The sequence below is a fragment of the Chaetodon auriga genome, chromosome 20, assembly GCF_051107435.1.
Source record: "Chaetodon auriga isolate fChaAug3 chromosome 20, fChaAug3.hap1, whole genome shotgun sequence".
Lineage (NCBI taxonomy): Eukaryota > Metazoa > Chordata > Actinopteri > Chaetodontiformes > Chaetodontidae > Chaetodon > Chaetodon auriga.
In genome coordinates, this window is record NC_135093.1 from 3,159,923 (window position 1) to 3,179,088 (window position 19,166).

The window sequence follows — 19,166 nt, forward strand, 5'->3', positions numbered from 1 at the left end:
TGGAGTCGAGACAGATGGAGGCAGGGAGGGAGCAGCATGAGTTAAGGAGGTTTTTAGTTATTGTTCATTCAGAGAGAGTGACTCACACACACACACACACACACACACACACACACGGCTGATAGATGGGGCTCGGTCCTGTACACAAGGCATATGGGAGGCCATCAGTGTTGGAGGACACGGGGGCACATAGTGGTTTGCAGCTGCCACACGATGACGGTGGCACAGCAGGAGCAGAGCGCACACAGAGCTCCACATTATGACTGATGTACAGGAGGGGAGAGACGCTGACAGGTAGTTTAAACCATCAAACTACACGATTGGTGTCTGCTGCTCTCTCAAAGCGTGAGTCTGCTCGTATTCTGTGTGCTGTCACTGTCGTCTTGCTAAAGCTTGATCTTCGTCCTCTGTGCCATCGTTGTTGTCCAGGAACATCTTAACGAGCTGGCTGACATGTTGCTTCATTACCATTAACAAACACACTGGTTTATTTTGGCTCAGTCCCACAGAACACCATGAATGTGCCCAACTGTGAATACTCACTGGAGCACCAAATGTGGATTAATCCGCTGCGGAAAATAGTCCCCAACAAATCTGTGAATTTACTCTACAGTGCCCTGCTGTTTTAGTAAATCAACCTTTAAATAAATAAATATGGGAGCTTTATTGAAGTGCCACTTCAAGATAAAGTTTACAGAGATGCTTAAAATAAAACGTAAACAACTTAAAACCACTGCGGTGATATGATATAAGATACAAACAGGTGTTAAAAGCTGTTTCAAAGGCAGATAAAGTGGGTTTTTTTCAAATGGTTTGAGCTAAAATGGTAAAATCAGGATCCTTTTAAACTGGCCTCATCTTTATTTTTCTTTTTGTTGTGATGTAAAATGGCCATCCTTATCACTTAATAGTGTTTGGTTGCCAGACCCAAGGAGTCTATGGGCAGAATACAGTGTTAAAAGTAAGGGATTGCTCCACATCTCGGTGTGTTTGAGCTAATGGTTGTTCTGTCCGCTTCCCTGCTGCGTCCGTAACATCAGGCCTTCTCTACACAGCTAATGTCAAACTGAGTGGTTGAGCGACTGTGAGAAGGCGCAGAGACGGCGGGTGAGGCGAGGCGCCGAGAGAGAGAGAGAGAGAGAGAGAGAGAGAGAGAGAGAGAGGGGTGAGGAGGCAGAGATGGAGACGTTCTGCAGTCCGAGAGCCACGGCAGCGTGACGCGGGGCTATCGATCGGGGAAGGTCAAACAGAGGGGGAAGCAGTTAGCTCGTTGTTGATTAGCAGCGATAGGCTAACGCCACAGCGTCCCCTCCCCCCTCCCCCGGCTGGCCCACACTGTTTATTTACTGGTGCTCCTGCAGGGCAGGAGGAGCCAGCAGCTGTCCGCCGGCAGACTGATGCAGGAGTGAGATCATCACGCCGTATTTCTCTGAGAATAAAACAAATACAGTCGAACCGGTGAAACATCCGTCCTGCATCAGTGATTCATCTCCGTGCTTCTCACCATCTTTCCTCTGCCTCCTCCTCTTCCTCCACCCATCCCCACCTAAACCCCCCTCCTCACCCAGTGCTGTCTTCCCCCCTCTCTCCTCTCTCTAACGCCGCTTCTCTCTTCCCGTTGTTGTCATGCCAACTTCCCAGGAGACAGTGTTGTCATGGATACGGAGCGGCAGGGCAGATCAGCTGATGTCTGGTGTCGTTCAGGCGTGTGCACAAATCGGCCTCCTGTACGTGAGCTCTTTTTCCCGCCGAGGCTTATTTGTGATCCTGCGGCTCTCGTCCTCCTCGCGCTCGTTCTCGCCTTGTTTTGTTGTTGTTTGTTTTTTTTTCATCCACCCGTCGATCCCTTCTCCTCACCCTGTTTGTTCTCCACCTACCACCACCCACAGCTGCAGTGTGACCAGTAGACCCCGTTTATGAAATCAGGTGAATGGCGTGTAGGTGCAGCCGTGTCTTGTTTTGGGAAAACCAAAGAGTACGTTGAACAGAGGAGGCGGCTGCAGATCCGCTAACGTTGCACCCGAGATCAGATGAGAAGGTGATGAAGCTTGAATTTTAAGTGTTAATAGATTCGTACGTCTCTGAGGGAACATGCAGGGGGTTGACTCATTTTTACCCGGTAAACATCAGTCAGCTCACTGGTGGCCTCACAACATGAATGACTGCAAAGCTTAGCTCATTATATTACCATCATTTAACGACGGAGCTCCCACCCTTTGCTTTTTCCCCCTCTGCTATCTTCACAGGGCCGCTGTGGGATGTGTTATATAACCAATAAGTTGTTCCCATGAGAATAGACTGGGAGAACCTGCTGTTCAAATTATGGCCTCATGACAGCCGCGGAGCAGTGGATCAGTTCAGAGAGCGCTTGATGAAATGCGTTGTGGTCCGGCCTGCACGCTCACAACTTCACCAAACCACCGGTGTTATCGTCTGGAAACGTGACATTTATGAACCTGAACGAGACATCGGGAGACAAGTGTCGCAGTCCTCCCCGGTCAGTCAGCCCGTCGCGCTCCATCCAGTCCTGTTCGTGACGCCGGTTTAGGTGGTGCATAAATCAGCAGCGGCAGACAAAGATGGTCCAAGAAGTAGACAGTTGGTCTGCAGAGCGACAGAGTGCATATAAACACATCTGTCTGTCACCGTGAGTCTGCACACTCAACCTGTAAACACATACTCTATTAGCAGCTAAAGCTAAAGCTAAAGGACATCAAACTTCAGCTGCTGTCATCCACATCTGCAACCCATCAAGAATACAGCAGAGAATGATCCAGAATGCACCATCCGATGCAACATTTAAGCGCATATTTCTTGAATAAATGTTCTTTTGCAACATAATTAAGGCTTCAGCTAATCTACTGATCATTTTTTTGATTAAGACTTTCTCATAAAATGTCAGGAAGTGGTGAAAATGTCCATCACCGCTTCCTAAAGTCCACGTTGTCGTCTGCAGATTGCTTTTTGCTCGTCTAGATGAGCGATGTATCATCACAAGAAGAAGAAAAGCAGAAAATCTTCACAGTGAGAAGCTCGTTAATGTGGCTATCAAAATAGCTGCAATTACATCTAACGCGCCCCCAAATTGATATCATGTAGTCATATCCACAAATTCCACCCAAGAGCCACCTCGCTCAGCGTTCCGCGCGCTGAGCCCGGTCGTCATTATCTCGGCGTGCAGGAGCCGTCGGCGCTCCTCGCACTCCAACACAAAGAAGTTGGACCGCAGTGATGAAATGTAGCACCGAGTTTTGTCAGATTGGTGCGTGTCGCCCAGACAAACACTCGAGCAGATGGCTGGGCAGATAAATGCCTCTAACAGATTTCATACTCGGGGTGAAGCTGATTTGGTGAATCAAGACAAAAAATTAAACAAGGAAACGAATGAGAGTGTGTCATTACCCAGCTCATTAGAACACTGACTGTCGTTCCAATCAATTAAGCCTTTAATATAAATGTAAATGTAATCGGCTCCATGTAATTAACTGCGGGAGGATTGCTCGACAGAGAGGCATGGCTTCAGGCTGTAATTCACGGTGATTACGTGAAGTGTTTGTTTCTGAAGTCACGGGCGTCACGCTGGAGCTAAATAAGCTAGCTGGTTGTTTAGCCGCCGGTGGCGTCCTGTGAGTGGATATTAATGTACCTGACTGACGGCCCCGTGGCTGTTTCCTCAACAAGCACCGCCTCAGTTCGGCTCAGAAAGACAAATTAAGAGAGAAATAAATGGCTTAAAATCCGAGGGAGGGGGTAACAAAGGAGATGGAGGAAAGCGAGATAACAAAATAAAGGGGCTCAAAGAGGAAGGATGTGGCGCTCATAAGCTCCTTGTCCCCCTGCTTCCTTCCTGTTGTGCCTCCTTTGAAGACCTGTGAATCTAAACAACCCAACCACCAAACTGGGATTCCCCTTTCAGCCCTGCGCTCTGCACTGGGAGCTCTGATTCGATTGGGCCTTCGGGATCCTGATCAATAAATCTTTACTGCAAGTGCTGATTTAAGCCTTGACTGGGAGAAATCCAGCACACCAGCAGACACCCAGTACGGGCCTTTTTTTGAGTACTGAGTGTTTGTTTTGGCTCAGTTTTAAGATTTTCCGTTTGATAAGCTCTTAACATAAAATGGGAAAGTTTGGGTTTAAAACTTAATGTAGCGTGCAAAATGAAATCAGCTACGTCCTAAAGAAGGTAATCCATAATGCACCACATTTAATTTCTTCTTCAATAAGGTCGTTACACTGATGGATTCAAATGTCTTTTAGCATAAATACACAGAAGAGTCTGAAATCAAACAGCATTTCACTGCAGCTTTTAGCCAGTTGTTTGAGCGGCTTTACAGTCTGCAGTACAGGTAGTAATATTACTGTAGTACTGTTTTGCATGTTGTGGTTAAACCTGCAGCCTTGAGCCGATAGATGCTCTCCAGCCCTCTTTTTTTCTGCCTTTCTCTCTTTGTGTCTGCACATCAGACACAAACTAATCTATCTGTCAGTCATCCCGATTCGGAAATTTGTTGCCAGAATGAGGCTTAATCCATATCAGCCGGGCTTAAACCATGATGGTGTGACAGCGAGCCAGCATGCGCAACACCGGCACCCGAAACTGAGGCAGCTAAATGGAATTCAGCCATCGCTGGCTTTATTTACACCTGTGCTTTTCCCGCTGCGACGTGTCAAAATGTCTCCACGTTTTATATGTCCTCACTGACAAAACCGTCGAATCTCACAGCTGAAGCACTCGTGGCCGCAGCGTGAGCGCCGGCACTTTGTCCATTAAGCTATTTTTAATTGTCGACTTCACTGACGTCCTGCTGTTTGAGAGTAAAATAACTCGAGCAGAAGCTTTTCATTATTAAAACGAGATCTGCTGAATCGGCAGAATTCCTCAAGCGTCCTCTCTTTGCTTCCTGTGGACGTTAAACGTGATGAATTGTAGCTTGGCGCAGTGACTCCAGCGGGTTCGCGTCCTCTGGGAAGCTCCAAACATCGGTGTGGACAGAACATGTTTACCTACAGCCCAGGTGCTTCTCAGCACGCACGCATGCCCGTTCACCTGTGTGTGTTTCTCTGCACATGTTTATCTGTGTTTAACTGCGCGTCCTCTCCCTCTGTCCCAGCTGACGGGAGTGAGCGTGTCCCCTGGGAAGGACCAGCTGGTGGTGTTCCACACCAAGGACAGCAGGGATCTCGTGGTGTGCCTGCAGGGCATGATGCCTGCCAACGAGAGCCGCATCGGGGAGCTGGTCGGCACCTTGCTCAGCCACTTCAAGAGGTGAGCGGTGGGGGGAGACGGTGGGCTACAGGTGGGGGTAGGAGCTGAAACGTCCTTAAAAACATGGACTGCAGCTTGCTGATTGGAATGACCTGTGGCTGACACCGAGGTGAAGGCGGAGGCCAGCTCATTTTTTCTAGAGGCTGCGCAGACATGACATTTTTGCAAAGGTGAAATAACCTTCTCGAATTTCTAAAAATCCAATAGTATTGACCCAGATGTGTGGTATTGGCCGGCGGCTGGAGGATTAGAGGGCAGATCGAGTGCACAGACACAGCTGTCCTGACTTGAACCTTGATATTCATTTAATCTGAGCTCTCTTCACGACGGGATACGGCGAAGCGCTCATTTTGTTTCCAATCTCTTAAGACGAGAAGAAGCACAGATCGAGATGAAAATAAATCCCTGAATCCTGCCGTCACTGTCTTTCACGGACCGTCCGATTCACTGAGTCACTTCAGTCCCTTTTCATACTCAACTACAATACATGATAAGGAAAAAAAAAACAGAGTATACCTCCTGTGTTCATTCACATGCTTGTTTGTTCTGCAGTTAGAACGAGGTAAAATGCATGAATGGGATGCCGCAGTATGAGGTAGTATCTGAGCATCTCTTCCATGACTTCAGTTTATTTCCCTTCAGTTCACATGAGGTTACTGTTGCTGCAGTCGGTCTGCTTGTCTTTCCCACTTAACACAGCACCCACCCACTTCCTCCAACACCAACCTGAACTCCAGCTGTCCTCAGTTCACTCTTTAAGATGGTTAAAATCGCCCCGTGGGTCAAGTAAAAGGTTATTCTGTTATGCAATAAGGTAAGATGCTGCCACAGGCTCTTCACTGCGTTATTATTACATGCAGCTTAGACACAGTTTAGCTGCACATAAGCAGGGAACCTCTTTACTCCTCGAATTGTTTTTCTCTTCTAACAACCTTCCAAAAAAAAAAAAGCTGCTGTGTGAATAAAGTGATTTCATTCATCCCACTTTCATCTGGGTCTTTAATCCCAGGAGGGGATGAATGTCACATTAGCTAACAGCAGTGTATACACACACCTACAGACACACAAAAAGAAAGCACGAGGGGGGGAAACCAAAATGCTGTTGAAATGTCAGAAAATCCACACGGTATTAACATCAGGAGGCTTTTAAAAGCTGCTTCAAGGCCTGCGTTCGTCCTTTCGGGTCATGTTTGCAGCCTGTTGAGGCCGCCTGTGTGTCCTCTACTTTCTTCTACAGCTCAGAGGTGTCTTCAGCTGCAGCTCCACCATAATGGCTGCACAATATATTATGATCTTTAGAGCTAATTTCAACTCTTCTGGTGAAAATTGTGGCCTTCAAAAATACATTTTCATTAACAGGCTAGCAGCCCTGCGAGGCTGTGCTCAGGCACAGCGGTTAGCTGAGTGCTAACATGCTCACAAAGACAGCGCTAACATGCCACATCTTAGCTTAGCATGTTAGCACAAAACACAGAGGTGCTTTTGCACATATTTGGCCATAATCCCTGTTGACAGTTTGTGATCTGTGATTTGTTCTGCACGTCGTAGCAGAAGAAAATATCAACATCAAAACTCTGAATGAAAAATAATCAATCTTCTAATGAAGCAAACCCAATAAACTTATTGATTTGTGGAATATTTCCTCCAAAACACTGCAGATTACGGAGTCATTAGTGTTAAAGTTTGACCTTTTCACATCATTTGATCACTCTGAACGTCTGTTTTGACTGTTTTTAGATCACTCGTCATCTCACTGATTATTGAAGTGACTCCTCCACAGCAGTCTGGCACATGTATTGATTTCTGTATTCATGTTTGTGTGTGAGAGAGAGACAGAATGTGTGCGTGCAGACAGAATGTGCTTATCTCACTGTGTGTGTGTGTGTGTGTGTGTGTGTGTGTGTGTGTTTGTGAAGGGGAGGTGTGCATTAGCTCCATGATGCTATCTTGCTCCTTTGTGGAGCTCCTTTCTCTGTAGGCGTCGGGCTGAGAAAGGCCTGCGCTGGGCCTCCTGTAATGACCCTCCGTGTGCCTCGCATGCCGACTCATCCATCACTGTGAAACACTGACAGAACAAAGGCCATACCGGCATGCACAAATGTGTGTGTGTGTGTGTGTGTGTGTGTGTGTGTGTGTGTGTGTGTGTGTGTGTGTGTGTGTGTGTGTTTCTGGCTGCATTAAGGTGCGATGGAATTCCTGAGAGGCGGTCGGCGCGTACGATCTTCTGCGTGCGGCGTCCCACCGCTGCAGCTGGCTTTAACCTTTATCTCTCCTTCAGCATGCTGCACAGTGCACGACATGCACAATAGCGAGCAGGCAGAGGGGGCAGCTTACAGCAGCAACAAAGCAACACTTGATCCTCAGCAGAGTGACAGCGAGGCCAAAGCAGAGTGACACGCCGCTGGGAATAAACCCTCCGCTTGTCATAGCTTGTGTCTGGATACTTGAGTTTGCGTGAGGCGCGGTTTGTTTTTGACACTTTCCAAATCTGCTTGGCGTTAATCTGTTTTTTATGTTTTTTTTTTTTTTTTTACGTGTTATTTTGACTTTTGATTTCGCTGAGGACTGGTGCGGTTTTCATTTCCAGATAGCGTCGAGGCTGGTGCGTTTCAGAAACTTATCAATAGCACACCAAGTTGTCTTAAAGTCGAGTGATTCAGAGATTTCTGCGACGCGCACATAAGAAGATAACCCTCTTATCGGCCATGACGCACCACTTGTCTAGAGAAATTCAGAAATACTTCATTCTTATTTTGCATAAAAGAGGAGGGAGGGGGATTAGATTCCCATGTTTCCTCCCCTTCTCCCTCCATCCTTCCTTTTACCCTCTTTCATGCCTTTTTTCGGCTTCCTATTTTTGACTATATCCCCTTTGTACTGATGAACCCCTTGCGGCCCCCCTCCTCTTCCTCATCTCTCTCTGCTCTCTCCAAATCTTTCCTTTTTTTCTCCCCCGACTCCCCCGTCTTCATTTCTGGAGAGGAGGCAATGAAATATTTAAGGCTGTGCTGCTGTTGAGGCCTATATTTAGATGAGACAGATCCACCCCCCCTTTCTCTCTCTCTCTCTGTCTCTCTCGTGTGTGTGTGTGTGTGTGTGTGTGTGTGTGTGTGTGCGTGTGCGTGTGCGTGTGCGTGTGTGTGCGTGTGCGTGCCTTTGTGTGTTGACATGCACCCCACGCAGCAGCGACTGCAGCACTCCCACCGTCCGAGCAGACACTCTGCATCTGTCACACACAAACTCTGTAAAATCAATGAGACGTTCAGGCGCTCCAGGAGATCTCGCTACACATCCCTCCCTCTGCTATTGATTAATGCAAATTCTCTGAGCCTGTTTGAAAAAGACTTCAGTCAGAGACGGGCCTTTATTCCCAATTTACACAGATTTCAGATGGAGTTTTATCATGTGTTAAAGGGTTTTCCTAAAAACAGTGTACAGAGTCATGCAGGAATAATCCCTCTCGATCATCATTTATGACCCACCTGACGTCTATGGCGGTGTGTTCGCAGTGACACTGCAGCCTTCGGGCAGTGGGTGTGTAGCCGCCTGCCAGTAACATTGCACAGGTGAGGTCAGGCTGTTATAAAAAGGCTGATCATGAAATCTGTGTCGTCTGAAGCTAAATCCTCCAGTCTGGACGTGAAAACAATTAGCTAATGCTGCTGTTAGCTTGTTGACCACTGTCTGTAATTCTAATTATGTTATTATCATGACATGTAATAACTAATACTGCGCCTGTTAGCTAATTAGAGCCAGTAATCCAACTGTTAGCGTAGCTGTATGTTCATGGGTTGTTTCTGTGTAATTCTCACCATGATTGCTTTTACTTTACAGGTATTTCACATTAAAAGGCTTCAGCAGATCAAAGGCTATAATCCCCCTTCGTTCCTTTAATGTGAAATATGCGCAGGAAGTGTTCATTAGCTTAGCACTGATTGGAAGAAGGTCAGAGTAGACGTGATTTGAGCCGACTGTTGGAAGTAGTCCTGTGGAAATGTGCGTTATGCTAACTTTAGCATGTGAGCTACCAAAGGTAATGCTCTGCCTCAGTGTTTTTCACCTGACCTTTATGTGTTTGTACCAAACATTCAGGCCTTTCTTTAAAAATTTACACTAGTTTTTCACTCTTCATCCCCAGTTTACCGCAGAATTCACCCATCAGCTTCCTTCACACCGAATCTGTGAATGCGTTTTACTGTTTCATCTTCGTTCCTCCTCATTCAGCCAACATTTCTCAGTCAGCGCTCTATCACACACTTCCACTCTGCTTCACACTTTTCCCACTGAGATCTGCATATAAAAATAGCTCGGCGTTGAATTATTCATCCACGTCCTCGACTCTCACAGGTGATAGACTGCAGTTTAAAGATTTCGCTCCATCAGACGCAACTAAACATCACACTTACGCACAAATGTTCTTGTTACTTATAAGCAAGAGAAGTGGGATGTTTTCGACAGGTCAAAGTGACATTAGACGCGCTCAGATCACATTAACGTTGAGCAAAATGTGTCATTCGCAGCTTGTTGGCACATTTTCTCTCCTGCACTCTCTGGATGTGTCAGTCACGACCTCCTGACAAAATTGCCCCGTGACCGGCTCTGGTAAATCCCTGGATCACATTAATCTCCTCTGTCTTCTCCTTGTTGTAGTCTGTGTCTTGTGTAAGCAGCTGGAATTGGTTTCTTAGAAAAGCAGTGTGGATTGTTTCTGTAGCAACAGTTTGGTTTGGCTCCATCGCCGTCAGTGTCCACAGTGACGAATGAAAAGCCCTGCGCCGTGTGTGTGCGGTGTGTGTGCGTGTGAGGCCGAGTGATTGACAGGGTTTTATTAACTCGGGCCCGCTTGAGTAGATTGATGGTTCAAGGGCTGAAATGATGAACTGATCAGTCGATGGAGAGAAGTGAGTGTTGAGCAGCGTTGAGTAGAATTTTAAAATCCTCACCTTAAATGTTGTCCGATCACAAGCAGCTGTACAGAAACCAAAATAAAAGGATTGTTGGCAAAATGCATGGATATGCTAAGCTACAAGGCTAATTATGATTAGCAAGGAGCAGTGTGCAAAGACTCATAAGAAACCTACAAAAACAGCCACATACAAACATCTCCAGCCAGATGCCTCCAAGTCACTTAGAATCATTTAGCTTAGCATGCTAACATTGCTAACAGTGGCTAAACACAAAGTACAGCTGAGGCTGATGGGAATGTCACAGGTTTTATAGGAATGTGGTGGTAAATAAAAGCACGGAACAAATCTTGATCAGTTTATTTCTTTCAGTTCAGTTTTCCCCGGTGTGCAGTCAAGTCTTATCTTAGCAGCGTTTAACATTTTTAAAGATGGTGCTGGAGAAAACGTCTGGGTTCACCAAAGTTCATTTGGTTCATCCCGAGGGGGACGTGGGTGTCCGATCTAATGGTTAAGACAGACGTCATCATCTGTAAAGTCGTGAAAAGTCTGAAAAATAAACAATAATTGAGTTTTGTTCCGCCAGTACCGATTTCACGACCTCTTCGTTTATCTGCTGCCCCTGTGGACTAGCGGTAAATAGATTAAGCGATACGTAATCTTTTGTTGCCGCCCTTCATGATTGATTGTGGTGCTTAAGGCCTGCAGTGAGCGCGAGGACATCCGTCTCAGTCGTCCTTCCTTACTGTAAGCTGTCCAGCTCCGTCTCTGTGACAGATGTTTGTAGATTCACCTCCCTCACACACTATCTGTCTTCAAGCATGGCTACACCCATTCATACTTTCTCTGCTTACTCTCCTCTAACCTCCACCACCACCCTTTGTCCTTCTCGGTCTCCCTCCCACTCGCTCTCATTCTTCCTCTCCTCCTTCTGCCCCCCCTCCCCCACCCTCCAGTATGAGTCAGCAGCCCTTCATTGATCCGTCAGAGTGATGTGGTCATATTCTGTTTCTGCCCCTTTCCCTGAAGACCTGAACATTTAGCCTCCCCTCCGTCTGCTCCTGACACCACAGAAGGGATTTGGTGGAGCGCTAAGCCGGACTGCTCGGGAAGAGGGGAGAATAGTGGATTTGGAACGGAGAAGGAGACGCAGGAAGTGTTAGTGAGAGTGTGTGAGGAGTAGTGAGGAGTAGTGAGGTGAGATGGTGGTGGAGGGAAGAGACTGCAAACAGCGCAGAGACGTGTAGAAGTATGAAAAGGAAGCTCACACTATCGATCTGCTCAAGTCAAATCGGATTTACTCGTGCTTTAATAACCATCAGGAACCACATTAGCCTGCAGTCCTAAGCTGCTGTCATCACGCTCACTGCAGACATGTTGGCGTCTGTGCGCTTCCTTCATTATTTCCTTTCAGTTTGTCTGCTTTTACCAGCCTTACCCAAGGAACACGCCGGCGTTTTTGCACGATTTTCGCCACTCAATTGCAAAGTTTCCAATGCGTTGAACTGATGATTGTAAAAAAAAATTATTTGGATGCACCTTCAGTGACTCTGAGCTCTGACAGTGAAGTCGACAAAATGCACAGATTTATGACGCTACAAAGCTAATTATTATTAGCAAGAGGCTGCGTGCAAAACATCCAGCTAGCAGCTTCTCATTAACAGTAACAAATCAACAGAATATTCTAGAGGCTCCCAGTCTTTTTTTGCTTGTGATCACTTCATACAGTCTTCTTTCAACTTGATTTTCTCTTCTGAAAACTTTCTAGAGGCCTGAAGTAGTAAAACTACAGTTTTTAAGAAAAACAAGAGAGTCTGCAGCCACGTTAGCAGCTCTGTGAGGCTATACAGCTAAATGCTAAGCCTTCATGCTAACGTGCTGATGTATACTGATCCCATGAATCCTGTCCTAAAATCTGCTTATCAGGTTGTTGTGATGCTAACCAATGTATGCAATCAATAGAGGAAGCACAACCTTGTATAATGACACTAATGAAGAAGGCGTATTTAATGCGCATCGATCGCGTCTTGGCCGACACTCCATGCTCTTCAGTATCGGCACGGATCCAGTTTATCAGATCAGCTCGTCCTTATCTGGGATTATGGTAAAAATTCAGCTGCATGGTTAGCTGTGATGTAAAGTACAGTCCTTTAATTAAAACTAGGCCGTCCTCTCAGGTTGTTTTTCTCTTTGGAAGAATTCTATCTGTTGCTGTTTCAGCTGAAGAGAATAATGAACATTTAAGAACAAAAACGGCTGTTAAATAAATGTCAAAGTGCATTTTCTGGTGTATCTGGAGACGACGCAAACGTCGTTTCCGATAAAAGGAGGATGAGAGAGGAGGTGGCAGAGAGGAGTGATAAGAAGAACAGAGAGAGAGAGAGAGAGAGCCACGCTGCCTTTGTCCTCCTCTCCAAGGTCACCCTTTCTGCTGAATCAAATCTTTCAGACTGATAGAAGTGGGCTTCTCTCTTCTCCTCTTCCCCTCCATCCCTCCTTCTCTATTTCCTCTTTCTCCATTAATCACCCGCCCCGCTGCTGCTGCTGCTCCTCCCCCTCCCCCTCTTGTTTTTCACTTCACATTCCGCTTCTCCCCCGCCCTCCCTCTCCCTCCTTTCTGGGGCGCTGCGGATGCAGTTGCCATGGCGACCACCGCCGAGTCCGCGTTTGTCTGATGCGTGTGCGATCCATTAATAACCCCGCCGGCCGGAGATAATAACGCCGCATCTCCTCCCAGACCGCAGACGGAGGAGCAGAGACACATGCTATCAAACCAAACACAACAGAACGGGAGAACTGGGAGAGGAAGGAAGGATTAGAGAGAAAGATGGAGGACAAAAGAGGATGGAGAGGGAGCTTTAATTTTAGCTTTGCTCTGCAGACAGTGAGGGAAGGATGTCAACCTTCAGTACGTTGTTCCTGACTGAAATGTGCTCGTAGCATCAAATACAGAAAACTGCCAGAACCAGAATGTCTGAAACTTCTTTACCTATTCTTTCCTCAGATCGCTCCCGATTTAAATACAAAAATTGCCGGTTTTACTCAGGGAAACTTCTTCTTGTGCAACTTTTTCGACAATCAGGAACTTCCTTTGTTTGATGAAAAGCGAAACATGTTCGTAATCTGACAGAAAGGCGTCAGGAGGTACTGCCGGGTGTGATGAAGAGCAGGTACTGTCGAGCAGACAAGAGGCATTTCCTCTGTGCAGCCCTCTCCTGAGTCACTGAAGGGTCTTCAAGGATAATCTATCTGCATGCTCGTTATATAACTCCCAATTTGCAAAGTCAAATTTCATGCAAGTTCACAAATTCTGTCACACACATAAAAGCTCCTCGCGCACACGCACACACTCAGAGTCATTGTTATGTGGGCCAGCGGGGAGTCCTGCTCGTCTCATCGGCACCGTGGTGCAGCCTGGGGGAGGAGGCCGGCTGGGCGCAGTGATGGATGGCGAGTGGCCAGGCCAGAGCGTGTGTGTGTGTGTGTGTGTGTGTGTGTGTGTCTGCGTCCTGGCTGTGTAAGCACACGTTAGAGATAATACTTAAAGGTGTGAAAATGCACCGTGTGTGTCAGAGGTTGTGCATGAATGAAAGAGTAGTGAATGTGCGACTCGCTCTGACCTACTTTTCCGCTGCAGCCAGACCCCGATCTCACACACACAGCAGCAAACACACTGCGTGGAGTGTGTTACAGAGGCTTTAACCCCACTGATAACACCTTGTCGGGGTTTTATTATGTAGCATAACTGGCACGAGCTTCAGCAACAGATTAGTGGGTCAAATCTAAAGCTTCACGAGTGAACTGGAGCTCAAACAGTTACTTCGTTAGTCTGCAGCAAACTGTTTGGGTTTCTGATTAATATGTTAGCAGACAAATTCAGTCCATGTTTGGTTTTGGGAACTTGAAGACGTCATTTTATAGACCGAACTAACAGGTCGTGGCTCTGTTGCATGACTGATCCTTCAACACTGCAACAACGCAGAGATCTCATGACCCTGAGACGGATTCAGCGCTCAGGGGCAGATTTATTAAGCCTCATTTCAAATGCATCCTAATGGGAGGAGATAAAAGTGTCTCTGGATTTAGTCGAGTTCAGGCCATTTGCGAGGATCAGTTTCGCGTGGAGGAGTCTCTGCCTCTGAAGTTTAATTGCAGCCTTAGTTGCTATTTGGAATGCTGTTACTTCATTAACGAGCGTTTCTATTTCAGGACCGTGATGATTTTAGCTCGTTGATCTCAGACAAATCCCAACTCTGAACTTTGCCTCTTAGGCTCCCCGTCAAAGGCGAAATGCAGTAAAGCGCAGTCCCAGCAGCAGATTGCATAATTAGTTTCTGTCTTAGTGAATCAGACCGTAATTACAAACAGATTGTGAGTGCAAATTGAATGAAAGGCTCTACCCAATGCTTTCATGTCAGAAATTAGGCCCTCGTCATTTTTTTATACCAACTTTTGTGTGAAAATACTTTAAAATTGCATCTATAGTGAATGATTGCGCATTTGTGTGCACATTAATGAGTATATTTGCAGTACACTGAATTATTGCAGCAGTTTAGTCTCTTTGGCTGCTTAAAATATGTGCAGATAGTTAAATAGTGTCCGTCCAGTCAGAGTCTGTGTGTTCCAATTAGACCTCAAACAATCAATCATTCATGGATTAGTGAAGCGACAGGAAATTAATCTGCAATTATTTTACTAATAACAGTTTGTCACAAAAATTCCCTGGTTCCAGTTTCTCAAATGTGGAGATTTGCTGCTTGTTTTCTTTGTCATTTGTGACACTAAACCGAATGTTTTGGGGTTTTAGAAGAAGCATTAGCTGCTCATACAAAACAGACCCGTGTCCAACTCTACTTTGGTGGGAGTGGTCTGTTCAGAGCCCAGCAGACATCGGGGGGTAAAGATTTGATCAGATTAATAATTAATAATAATGCGTTTTTTTATTATATTCATATATGGTGGTGAGAGCGGGAAGGGCGTTGGTGTGAGAGCTATATTTAACCACCTCATGGCCTCTGCGTCCCCACAGCAGCTCTCCTCACGCTCAACGTATGTAATGTCTGCACTTACTGCGGCCTGGCGTCTTGCTGTCACTTTGGATAAAAGCTTCAGCTAAGTGCTGCACAGTTAAGATGATACAGTAGCGGCCGTGATCTTTTATAGACTCCATCTCTTCAGTGACCTCTACGTTTACCCCATAATCCTCCACCCACCCCCCCAAACACACATGTTCCACCCAGCAACAGCACCACACCATCTCCCACTGTCAGGCCAATTATGATCAGGCTCAGCACACTCTCTCCTCCCTCCTCGGCCTCTTTCACCTCCTCCTTTCCTTCCCTCCCTCCCTTGAGCCGTCCCTCCTCTCACACTCGTGCTCCCTGCCTCCTTTCTTCATTTCCCACCTGCCATTAATCTCCCCACCTCACGTCTTTTCACCGCGCTTCTTTCTTCTGCTTCCCACTCTTCCATCTTCCCTCCTCTGCCTTCATCTCTTCCTCCCTTGTCTCCCACACTTTAATCTCCTTCACATCACTCATTCATCACACCTCTGTCCCTCCTTTTGTTCCCCCCCGCCCTGGTTTCTCCCTGTATCCCTCCTTGTCATCGATTCTTTTCTGCTTTTTATCCCACTTTATGTAACGTCGTCCAGCCTCGAGCGAATCAGCTGTGCTGACCTGCAGCTGCCTGCTCAAAGACATCTGTGATGTGATCCGATAAATGGTAAAACATCAGCATCAGATAAAACAAACTGACTTCATGGGGACATTCTTCAAAAGTCGAAATTCGTTCAGTCATTTCATTCAGTCTCTAACCGGAAAACAGTCAGATATGATGCACGTAACAGAAAAAAGATCAAGTTTATTAGTTGTGCAAAGCCGAATTCATTCACTGTGTATTCTCTGCCAACAGAGGTACAAGTTCAAGGTACATTATGTACTCCAGTGGAACTAATAACACTAACAAGCACATTTGAATAGACCAAGTCAGTGATGAGGTCATGAATAATTCATTCATAACTGGAAAAAGAAACGTATTTATTCAGATATCAGTCACTTAAGATCTCCTCCACCTGCCTGCTGAACAACAGTGCTGGTAAAGTATATTTTTGTCACGTTTTGCTGTTGATTGATTGTATTTTTGTGGTTTCCCAGGTGAAAAAATTGTACTTTTTGAAGAATATACGCTATTTTTTTTATCACCTTCAGGTAAACTTAAGTGTACTCACGAAGTCCTTGAGCACCACTTGAGTAATACTTGAAGTGTAAAGAGTAAACTTTAAGTGTACTGAAGTACACCAGTGAAAAGCAGGAGCCTTTAAAAGTATCTTTATTTTAGTACCCAGGTTGATCATTAAACTCGTCACATATTCCTCCTGGTACAGTCAGTGAAAGCTCGACGGCGTGGCGGCCTCCTGCGGGTGGAGCAGCGATGTCAAAATGATCTTAAATGTTTGTGTTGTTCAGCTCACTTTAAACTGATCTGGGACCAGCATCACCCAGAGGACTCACATTCCTGATGGAGATCCTCAAACCTTCGCACCACCGAGCCGAGAGCAGCGACGCGTCAGCAGATGAGAATCAATGAGCTTTTGATTGATGCATTGATCGCCTTTAATGAACAGAATTGGAGGTGGAGCCACTCAAGAAGCGATCGGCCTCCCTTCAGTAATGAGCAACTAATAGAGGCTGCCTGTCCTCAGTGTGCGTGCCACCTTATTGATTCACCTGATGTGTTTTTAAGCCACCTCCATCCAGCCTTGACGTGGTGGAGAGTCCTTCTGAAAGGACGAAGACGCAGCCGATCGGTGAGAAAGAGCTGCATTCAAAGAGCGAAGAACAATAAGAAAGAGGGCGTCCGGCACAGAGGCGACCTCCTGCACGTAAACACACGCTTGTTTAACCCTCCTGCCGTGTGGCTATTGTGGCTCTGCAGTGTGAGATCGCCTCCACCATCTGTGGAGCAACTGCACTTTCCCCCAGAGACAGACGCCTTTGCTTTGTCCACTTCCGGTTCCGTTTCATCCCCTGCTGATCTCTGAGGCAGAGAGAGGTGAGAGGTGAGAAGTGTGTCCTTTGTTTCAGCAGCGATCTGTGAGCACCAGACTCCTTTGAACAGCTTGCAGGAGGAGCTGTTATTGATAGCCGTCGTTCACCCGCTGTCCTGTCGGAGGAGGGACGGCCTGTCTCCAGATGCCATGTGGGCAACCGACCAGCGGCCGTCCACTCCAGCTCCTCTGCTCCTGAGGGGAGTTATAGGCTGTGGACACAGGAGGTTTGCCTCGGCTGAGCCGCCTGGACCAGTGCTGGACCAGTGCTGGACCAGTGCTGGACCAGTGCTGGACCAGTGCTGGACCAGTGCTGGACCAGTACTCCATCGTTACAAAAGGCTGAAATCTATCCATCAATTCTTCTTCAAACACGCCAGAATTCACATCAGTTAATTATTTCATCACACAGATGGTATGAAGCTGCATCTTTACAGCTTTTTGGAGCTTCATCCACACCTTAGAAGTCAAAGTATCAGGATACAGGAGCTCTGTGTGTCTCTCCGTGACCCTCGGCTTTATGGAATCACTTTCTTTAAACCAAGAAAGGACATCCAACCATTCACACGTTCATTTACAGGACAATAACTCCCCGCAGCCAGTTTTTCACACCAGTCGTCCTCTATCCATGTTGTATCTTTGTAGGGTGGGAAGCATCAAAAACGGAGGCAGGCTGAGCTGCTGCTTGTTTCAGTTTGCATCAGAAAACACAGCAGCTGCAGCATATTTGTTTCCAGTTTGAGAGATTTCAACCGAAACCAGAGAGCTGGGGGAAAAATGCTTTAACTATTTATAATTTCAGACTTGAGGATCACAGAAGGCATTTTATTCCAGACCCCTCGGGGGCCCTTGGTAGTCAGCGCCTGTATTCCCCCACTGCAGCACCCCAGATCTCGCTTACTGTGCATAAAGGAGCAGAAACACTAGCTTAGCACATTAACAAGCAGCTCGTGTTTAGGTTGTGTTTACTGCTCATGTATGATCCAGCTTCAAACGGAGCCTCGTGGGAGTTTCGCCGATGAGTTATCATAATATTGTGAAGTCAAATGCGTCTCGTGGGACGGCATCTCTCGTGTCTGAGGAACATGTGGGTTTATGGCGTCATCCAGCGCTCGCCTTTCCACAGATCCTGACCCCGTCTTTGTCTCGTGCAGAGGCCTGCAGCAACGCTGATGCTCAGCCGCATCTTTGATGTGAGCCTCGCTTTGGCAGCTCCACCTCTGAACTCCACGTCTCCATGTACACTAAAGACTGACCTCCTTTTTCTTCTTCATTTCTTTCCTCCCTCTCCCCTCTCTGCACATTTTAATCAATACCATTTTTGCTGGTAGTGCGTTTTCACCCCGTTTTTTAAATGACCTACTTCAGTAATCCCTCCCGTTGTGAGTAGAAAAGATAGCAGCTGAGGAAAGGATCGGACAATTAGAGGGAGGCAAAGAAATGACATAGAAGGAGAGATCCAAACCCGTATTTGCTGTATTTTCACAGCTTAGTAAACACTGCGAGCAGAGGCTGCTTTGTGGTATAAACTGGTGCATTAAACCTGCTGGAGTAACACAAGACAGTTGTTGCAGGAGGCTTTCAGTGCTGCGTCTCATCTGGTTTTTGCCTTTTTTCTTTGCCTCTGAACATTAGATTCTCTGCAGCTTGCAGGTGTCTTCTCAGGCTGTGTAACACTAAATGAATTTGTCCACGCATGAAGCTCGTACATTTTCAGCCAATTATTCTTTTAAAAAAAAGTTGGGTTAAGTTGTACCTTCAGAGGAGGAGAGAGCAGCTGGTTCGGACTTTTCCTGATTCAGTGTCTGCACTCTTCAGATGCCCCTCCAGCCTTCTTTTAGTGCTGAGCTACAGCATCTGTATCATCACACACACCATGCCATCAAACCTGCCTCTCCCTCTGCATTTTCTCTATTATTCATACAGCACATCTGCAGTCGCAGTA

The 19,166-nt window shown here is 46.5% G+C and overlaps 1 protein-coding gene across 1 annotated transcript in view; it reads left to right on the forward strand.

Annotated features, from left to right (window-relative positions):
• myo1d (myosin 1D) overlaps window positions 1–19,166 on the forward strand; it is an 82,895-nt gene that overhangs the window by 57,010 nt on the left and 6,719 nt on the right. The window contains exon 21 of the mRNA XM_076759829.1: window positions 5,115–5,269. Coding sequence (XP_076615944.1) covers window positions 5,115–5,269 — 155 coding nt within the window. The remainder of the gene's footprint in view (window positions 1–5,114; window positions 5,270–19,166) is intronic.